This window comes from Prionailurus bengalensis, chromosome B4, assembly GCF_016509475.1.
Source record: "Prionailurus bengalensis isolate Pbe53 chromosome B4, Fcat_Pben_1.1_paternal_pri, whole genome shotgun sequence".
In the NCBI taxonomy this organism is placed as follows: Eukaryota; Metazoa; Chordata; class Mammalia; order Carnivora; family Felidae; genus Prionailurus; species Prionailurus bengalensis.
In genome coordinates, this window is record NC_057358.1 from 34,387,658 (window position 1) to 34,396,596 (window position 8,939).

At 49.4% G+C, this 8,939-nt stretch overlaps 1 protein-coding gene across 20 annotated transcripts in view; it reads left to right on the forward strand.

The window, feature by feature from the left end:
• Positions 1-7,410, forward strand: part of MICAL3 (microtubule associated monooxygenase, calponin and LIM domain containing 3) — a 229,304-nt gene extending 221,894 nt beyond the window's left edge. For all 20 annotated transcript variants that reach the window (XM_043564904.1, XM_043564917.1, XM_043564921.1 and 17 more), the window contains one exon: positions 14-7,410. In XM_043564904.1, the coding sequence (XP_043420839.1) occupies positions 14-198 (185 nt within the window). In that variant the 3' untranslated portion in view covers positions 199-7,410. The remainder of the gene's footprint in view (positions 1-13) is intronic.
• The last annotated feature ends 1,529 nt before the right edge of the window (positions 7,411-8,939 follow it).

The following is an 8,939-nucleotide window of genomic DNA, read 5'->3' on the forward strand; positions in this document are numbered from 1 at the left end:
GGCCACTGCCCAGATCACCTGAAAACCGAGGAGGAGTTGTCAGAGGAGAAGAAGATCTTGAACGAGATGCTGGAGGTGGTGGAGCAGAGAGATGCCCTCGTGGCCCTGCTAGAGGAGCAGCGGCTCCGGGAAAAAGAGGAGGACAAAGACCTGGAGGCCGTCATGCTGTCTAAAGGCTTCAGCCTGAACTGGTCCTGAGTTGTACCCATGCTCTGGCTGGCTGGTCTGTGGCATCTGCCTGACCCAAGCTGGGTTCTTCCAAAAACCACCCGGATGCAAGATCTGAGAAGACCTGGCACCTCCTGGGAGTTTACACTGAAATGTCTACGTGCCTCTTGAAAAGTGGGTCAAATGTCTGTGCTATGGGGAACCCCAGGTGAGGATGATTATCTGAGGTGGCGGAGCCTCCTTGGAAGAGGCCCACCCTGACTTCCCGCTCCAGAGAGAGAGGAACACAGAGCATTTGACACGTAACGCAGGAAAAGGAGAACCTGCACGCTCCCCAAGGACGCACGGTGACTGGTGCCCCTTCCACGGGAGGAGGTAAGAGGCGGAAGCTGCCCCCTCTCTGGCAGAACCACAGCCGCCAGGGTGTGCCTCCACAGAGCAGAAGGGATGGCCATCGTCTTCGTGCTCCCTGAAGCACCACCAAAGAAATAAGAACACCCCCCAGGAGGCAAGATGTGAATCAAAACCTGGGAGGGGGCAGTGGCCAGCAGGTCAGTGCCTACGCCGGCATCACAGGGGGACCTGAAGGCGGGCTGGCTCCCCAATTCATTATGCAAGAAGGAGGACCCAGGAGGGATCTGCTCCCCGGCACCCCCGCACCACACACTGGACCCCTGGTGGCCAAATGTCCCAGGCCTCTCTCTGGCTCTGGCCTGAGGCCTGTGGATTGCTGCATTCTGCTTTTAATTCACAACAATTTTGACACTGGAAAATACTGACTTTGGGGGACAGGAGGAGGCCCGACATTTCAAGCCCCCACTTGACAGACAGGCGTTGTCACTGTTCAACGTTTCACGTCGGGGCAGGAGATTATCTTTTTCCTTGACGTTTTTCCTGTGTTTGCACATTGAAATGAAGCTGACAACCTGGCAAGACGCTCAGCCGCTTCGGACCCTTTTTGTCAATTAACTTATTTTTTTAATACTTGAAAAGAAGTAACTTCATTTTTATATCTTTACTAGAGACACTGATCACGTGGCACCCGGTGTAGGAGTGACGGGGGTGTCTGCTGCGTCCTACACAGTCCCATCCCAAACTGACTGAATGCTGTTACAGCTGTCTATTTATTAGCCTTCTTCATCGTGTTGCTGACCCAGTTGGCATTAGGGAGCAGCTGAGACCCTTGTGTGGGTTCTTGGTTGTAGCTCTTCTGTCCCCTCCTGTACTTTGTGTCTGGCACCTTCTCCTTCACCTGGCTCACTCTTACTGTGGTACCAAACTTTTGTGTCTGCACCATTCATCTGTCAGGGGTACATTTCAGCACTGTTTGAGGCCAGGCCAAAAGGCACAGATGTCACTCACCTCTCTCTATTGAACCCTGGCTCTGCAGAACCCGTTGTTTTTTTGTTTTTTTTTTTTTTTTCCTCTGCTTTGGTGCCAGGGTTTCACCTCCCACAGCATATTTATTAAAGTTTGGGGGTAAGCCCTTTTCCAAGCTGGCTGAGACAGTGTATGGTGGGACCCTGTAATCCATCTAGCTGATGAGAATTCCCCTCAGCCCAGCCTCAGGTCCCATCAGACAGAGATGCAAGTGTTGTAGCACATATTGGAATTTAGGTTGGTCTCTCACAGTTAACGCCACCCCAGACCTCCTCTGCACCCAGATCTCCATGGGGAGGCAGGGGTAATGAGCACCATGTAACCAGCTCCTTGAGCCAAACTGCTCACTTCTCCTAGTTCAACCAGAGACTGGCCTTGTGCAGCTCATAGAGCCACGGTGTGGGAAAATCTGGTGGCACAGGGCTTGTCCAGCCACACAATGACATGCGGTCCACCCTGGGAGGATTCCTGTCAGGGCCAGGCCCATCTGGGAGGGTCCTCCAGCAGAAGACTTCTGGTGGAGAGGGGCCTGTGTAGAGAGAACAGAGGCCTGGCAGCTCTTCAAGGCAGCCTAGATCAGGTGTCCGTGCTGACCTTGGAACCTCCAGGGGGACCCACACCATGCCTCAACTTGAACATTCATTCTCAGTACAAAGGAGCAAAGAACCTGTCTTAACTCTTCACTTTGTCCGAAGGCTGCCATCTCTCTCCTGTGGAAATCCAGATGTGCTGCTAGCAGCTGTCACAGCTCTGACTTCACTTTGTTTTCTGATGAGACAGAATCTCCATTTTTATGCTTTTCTTAAAAAGGGGAGGGGTGGGTGTTCTAGATTCTATCTTTAAACCTCAACCTTCCAGTAAAATTGGACTTGAGACAGGACCTTCATCAGGCGGCCTTGTCCCTAACCTGCTTCACCTCTTGAATGCCACCTTAACTAGCCAAGCCCCAGGAGAGCTGTGCCTGCATCCCTTGTGGCTCCTGCTAATCCCAGAACAAGGAAGCAGTTTACGAAGTGGCTGGTAAGGGATGCGGCCATAGCGATGTGCTGTAAGTAGCTTAATGTAGCAGGAGCACCAGATGTTACCGTCTGCCCTTGCTGCCGGCCAGTACTGGTCAGCCTTTTAACACTCTGCACTCTGCCGAAGCACACTGCTGCCTGCAGTTAATAGAAGGGGGACTGAAGACTCTGCAGAGAAGCTTCAAAAATCCACCAGCCTGCAAAATGTTTGCCAGTTCTCCACTCCCAATGGTGTTGCAACTTCAGGTTCTAGTAGTGCACCTTTTTTTTTAAAGCTCCCATTTTATAACCACTAGTTTGCAGTTTATTTTAGTACCCTGGTGACATGCTGCGTGAAATGTTGTCCAACTCTGGAAATGCATGCAACTCCAGGCAGGTCCCCTTCCTGACATTTAAGTCCTCTTGAAGGCAGGAGACAGAGAATATATATATAAATATACACACATCAATGTGTGTGTATATATATGTATGAAATGCCAGAGTTTGAGCCCAAACACAAGGCCAATACAGTGGACAACCAGTCCAGTGTCACTAGAGGGAAGGCTGTAGGCACCCCTACTCCTGAGTCTAAGGGACTCCATGTGGGGTTCTAACCCTGCTCAGGTGATATATTTGGGCCTTTGCCCTCAAACTATCCTCCAGTTGCTTTTGACCAGCAATGATAGACTATCCTTTCAGAAGAAGAAATTTTTCAGTGGGGCAGGAGGTTTAAAGGAAAAAAACTGAAAGGTGGTAATAACTGAGCTGCCAGTTAGGCAGAAGGGGAATGGGCCATTTTATGCACAATAAAAGTTTTTAAAAGAAATACAGAATATTTTTTTTTTAATTTTTTTCAATGTTTATTCATTTTTGAAAGAGAGAGGCCGAGCACAAGCACACCACAAGGGGTGGTGTGGAGACAGAGGGGAACACAGATTCCAAAGCAGGCTCTAGGCTCTGGGCTGTCAGCACAGAGCCCGATGCAGGGCTCAAACTCACGAACTGTGAGATCATGACCTGAGCTGAAGTCGGAAGCTTAACCGACTGAGCCACCCAGGCATCCGGAAATACAGAGTATTTCTTAGGTCATTTTACTGGACTTGGCAGTGAGCCAGGATGCATTTCCACGTTCCACTACCTGCCTCTCTTAGGGAGATGCTGTCCATGCACATCATTTATGTCTTGCATATGCATGGGTATGTGTACAAGGTTGTTTAAAGAACACAACTTTGTTTTGTTTTTTGTTTTTTAGTTTGTGCTTTTTTTTTTTTTTAGTCCTTCATATTATTCTGGCTCAGCCCCCAACTGCTATCATTTGAGAAAATGCCTGAAACAATTTAGTGTGATAAGCTATTCTTCAAGTCCAAGTGATCCTGTGGTCCTGGCAGCCTTCTTTGCCAGCACTGCTTCTGTGCCTGCCTCACCTCTGTCCTTTGATACAGCTAACTGGGAAGCCCAGTGGCATGGGGTCTGTGGCCTTCAGGTCTAAATTGTTTAGATGTGTCAGTGTCCCCATCTACATTCAGCATAGGGTCTTGGAGAGATGATGTCACCCATCTTTAGACTGGAACCATCCCCAAAGGATTGAAGGCAATAATCCTGGTGAACTCTTCTCTCTTCACTACAAGAAGCCTCTTGGGTTAGTCTCCAGATGGAGACACATTCCAGCTCTTTTCCCCTTCTCTGGTGTGTTGACCTACCGGGAGATAGCTGACTTTGTTGTCACCCATAGAACTAATCCCAAAGGCACAAGGCTTCCCTCTGGAGCAGTAACAGACAGCAGGGAAAGAAAAAATGGCACTAGATGTGTTGAGGTGAGCCTTGCCCGGCCTAGAGGTCACTGCCATGGAAGCTGGCTCCTAGAGCCTTTCAGCTTTATTGCCAGCTATCCCAGAAAGAAGAAAGGACCCTATCTTAGGTAGAAAAAAATATAACCGGCTTGAGTGAATATTCTGTGGCTATGACACATGCTTATTGGGAAAGGCTGGAGTTTGGTAGTCACCTGTGCTGATCCCAGTCACCTTTTGTTCCTCAGAGGTCTTGCTTTGATTAGAGGTGGAAACAAGCAGGATTTGACCACAGGTCACAGCAGCCCCAGGTGGCAGGAAATGATGGCTGCTGTTTTTGGCAGGCAACAGAAAGGAACGCTACATAAGCCCTATGTAAGTGCACCTCAGAAACACATACCCCCTTTCCTTCCAAGAAACTCTGAAGGAAATGTCTTATGTCTCTGAAATCCCTCCTGAACCCTTCTTAGGAATCAGAGTAAAAAATGGTAAATGGAGAGAATGTTTTTTTTATTTTATTTTATGAGCTGGCCAGTCCTCTTAAGGAGACTCCCTTCTCTGTGTTATCTGCTCAAAAGATCCCCTCCCAGCAATGCTAGTGAAGAGGGTAAGAAACCATCCTCTCAGGTGGATTTTGTCCCACTGAAACATCAGCCCAGGGGGCCAGAGCTGCACCTCATAGACTAAACCAAGGAGCCTGTTAGACCAGGTGCCCAGGGTCACAAAGACTTTTACACTCCCATATGGACCACCTATTGCTGTCAAAATTCACCAGGTAGCATTTTGTGACAGCCCCACTCCTTGTGTCCTCTGCCCTGAGGTCTTATAGGTGGGGCTTAAACAAGGAAGCTGGAGTCCTGGCTTCTGTGGGAGGCCATGTGTGCTGGCTGCCTCTGCCTGAGAAGCCACCTTATTACTAAGACATATGGAAGAGGAGACTGCGTCCCATGATGCATGCATATACATGTATGCATACATGTGCACACACGCATCTTCTTTTCATGATCGGTATGCCCTTTCTGAACCAGTGTGGACCTCTAGCTCTAAAGTAGGCTGAATATAAGCCTTTGGACCCAGGAGGGTCCAACTGAGGGTCCAGGCTAAAGCAGGATCCAAGTTGAGGATCTTGTAACAGTAAACAGCTCAGCGCCTGGAGGATTACAGTTGTATTGAATGGTCTCCCACGTAGGCAGCTGGAGCATCCCCAGATCCAGGGGAAGGGTCATTTACAGTGCCCAGTACAAGAGTGGGGCTGCCTCATGCAACTTGTGAAATGAGAATAACGTTGCTGGTGTCTGTGTCCACATGTGAGAGAGTGGTAAGGAATGTGAGTCGGACGAGATTAAGGTTGGCATTCAGACATGAAACTCATTCCTGCCTCTTCCCTGACTTCAGAGGAAGCCTTAGGCCTATCACTTAACTTGTCAGTGCCTCCCTCCCTGATAACCAACCCACAGAATCCATGGGAGGGCAAAGCATTGAAGGGTTTGAGATTCTTGAATCAGGGCCTTTGTAGATGAGCAGACATCTTTCATGATGGTAACTAATGTTCACCTTGAAGAAACCTGAGAAGGACTGAGGGGAAGCAGTCCCAGCACCTCTAGGGTCTGGCTCCCTACTACCCGGGTTCATCACAGATCTATCTGGTGAGCCAACGGAGTTGTGCATTTACTCTTAACTACTTAAAATGCTGGGCTGAATCTTCCGTTTCCTCTCAGGAACTTAACTTACTCATGACAGGTTGATGTAGATGGGCAGTGTTTCCAGAACCTTCATATGAGTCGCTGCTGGATGCGTGCCTGAGGCTGGACGATGCTGAGCCTGAGTCAGCACTCAGTGCCTTACTAGGAACAAACCAGCACTCTCAGTTCAAGAGGACAACACTCCAGTCTTTCTCCTCCTGCCTCATTCTACACCCGCCAGCCACCTCCACCTTCATCTTGAGGCAGCTCCACCAGACCTGCTCTCCCAGCAGTGACTCCAGGGGACATACCACATGTCCCTAGTCCTCCAGAGTCATTACCAAGGAGAAGGGGTTCGTCCAAGTGAAAGCTAGGGTGTATTAGTGTTATGGTGCTGATCAAAAGCCAAAAGAACAAGGGTTCACTCACATGCACCACAGGCAACTGGCACAGCAAGTGACAAGAAAAAGTGAGTTTCTTGGTGGGGAAGTCTGGATGAATATCCAGCATCTGGCAATGTGGCCTTCAGGTTGTCTCCCTAAGAGTTTAAATGCCAGGTCTTTCCCGTGGGAGAAAAAAACAAGAAGCACCTGACAGTCAACAGCCCTCTTTCCCCAGCTGCATTTTATTTAATGTTTTTTTTTAATGCTTTTAAAGAATTAAGTACCATTTTAAAAATGTAACCAGGGCCAGACTTACTTGCCAGCCTTCATATTGGGACAGAATACTGTTTCTGGCCCTAGAATTAACATTTTAAGTCTTCATCACATTGTTCTTAAAATCACCTGTAAAAATCCGGTTGGGGAAGCAGAAGGGTGAGGCTGGAAGATGCTGGCCCTGGGTCAGCACTTGGTGCCTTATACCAGTTTGGGAACAAACCAGCACTCAGCTCGGTCAGTGGGGGTTCAGGGGGACACCTCATTCTTTTCCCTGATGCCTCATCTACAGCCCAGGGGATCCAGAATTGGTAGAGCCTTAACTCCTGAGGGGTGGTCACCCCAGACTGTCTCTTCTGAATGAATCACCCCAACAGGCCTTGGCCCCTGCTCCTGGAAGATGCAGACAGCGGTCCCAGGACCCCCACCAAGTTCTCCTATGGGAAGATATTTGGAAGAAGCATCAAGGTCAGATGAGTTTTCTGAAACACCGTGCCTGAGAAGAGTAGGTAGAGGGTATGCAGTGGTTGACAATAAATGTAAAATAAGTTCATGCCTATGTATGTGAAGAGCCCCGCCGACCCTGTTCATGACTTTTAGAGTCATTAGTGGGAAGGAAAGAGGGAAACAAGTAGAAAGTAACTTTTCAGTTTGGTGTAGCAGGGTCCACACTGAACCTCTGGCTGTTTGCACTCCTGTTGTGGGCAACAACCAAAATAAAATCGGTCATTATTTTTTTCTTCTGTGTGGAAGAGGATCATTTCTCCCCTCAAGCAAGTTCACACCCCCAGTGGGACCGGGATGTGCCCATAAAACCAAGGGCTCCAAGGATGCCTTCCCTCCTTGAGGTGCCAGGACCATCTGCCCACCCGGTCTGGCCTCCAGCAGAGCCAGCACCCATGGGGGTGGGTGAGCTGTATCCCTGCTTGTTACTCATGTCTCCTTCCACCTGTCCCCCTGCTCCAGTCATTTCTACCTGCCCCCCACAACTGTGTGTGGATTGGAAAAAAACACTGCGAGCTAGGAGAATATTTCTGCCTATCGTTCCCTATGTATCTTGAAAGAAAAAAACGGGCAGAAAAATTGTCTTCCTCCCCAACCCTCTGCCCAGGCTGAGGACCCCCCTCTCAGCATTTCCTCATGCTTTTTTATCTCAGGGCGAGCATGTGAAGTTGAGCTGTGGCACAGCTGTGGTGGCAGGTGCTAATGGAGGAAGGGAGAAGGCAGGATGAGAGGAATCTCAAGGGCAATAAAAAGACATGGACTTGGGGGCGCCTGGGTGGTTCAGTCGGTTGAGCGTCCAACTTCGGTTGAGGTCATGATCTCGCAGTTCACGAGTTGGAGCCCCACATCGGGCTCTGTGCTGACAGCTCAGAGCCTGGAGCCTGCTTCAGATTCTGTGTCTGCCTCTCTCTCTGCCCCTCTCCCATTCATGCTCTGTCTCTCTCTCTGTCTCTCAAAAATAAGTAAACATTAAAAAAAATAAAAATAAAAAAAGACATGGACTCAAAACCTAGCTATGTGATCAGGGATGAAAAATCTGTCAGTTTCAAACCAGGACTGTGATAAGGAGGAGGGCATTGACGGGTTGACCTGGGAGGAGGCCTTAACCAGCAGAACTGATTGAATGGCACTGGATAGAGTGCAGCCCACCAGAGCTCTTCGGAGTGCTGGGTGATGGTGGAGGGGTGGGCCTGCTGGCCTCTCCAGGTGGGAGCATCCTGGCAGCCTGGCCCCCAGGCTCGGGATTGTGTACATTCTGCTCTTACCTGGTCAAGATTTGGAGGCCAGGGGGGTGCCTGGCTGGCTCAGTCATTGGACCATGCAACTCTCGATGTCAAGGTTGTAAGTTCAAGACCCACGTTGGGTGTAGGGGTTACTTACAAAGTAAACTCTTTAGAAAGCCTGGACCTGGCAACTGAAGAGCATTTCAACATAAACAGATGTGTCTGGGCCTTCATGTGCCTAGAACTGAACTTGGCTTTGAGAGCTGAGCACTAAGTTCAGCCGGGGAAGGAGGCCAATGTGTAGCATTGAAGCTGGTTTTCACCAGAGAACAGTGTCTGCAGGGCCCCTTCCAGGCAGTGCCATGGATGTGCTTGGTTCCATGGATGGGGGTAGGTCCACTGTTAAACATTTCCCATCTTTTTTTCCCTCCAGGCCAGTACAGTGATCTCCCCTGCCCCCTCCCTTTTCCCTTATGCCCCTTTAAAAATGATCCCAAGAGTCCTATCCCCTTCTCTCCTTCACCCCCAACCAGAAGAAAAT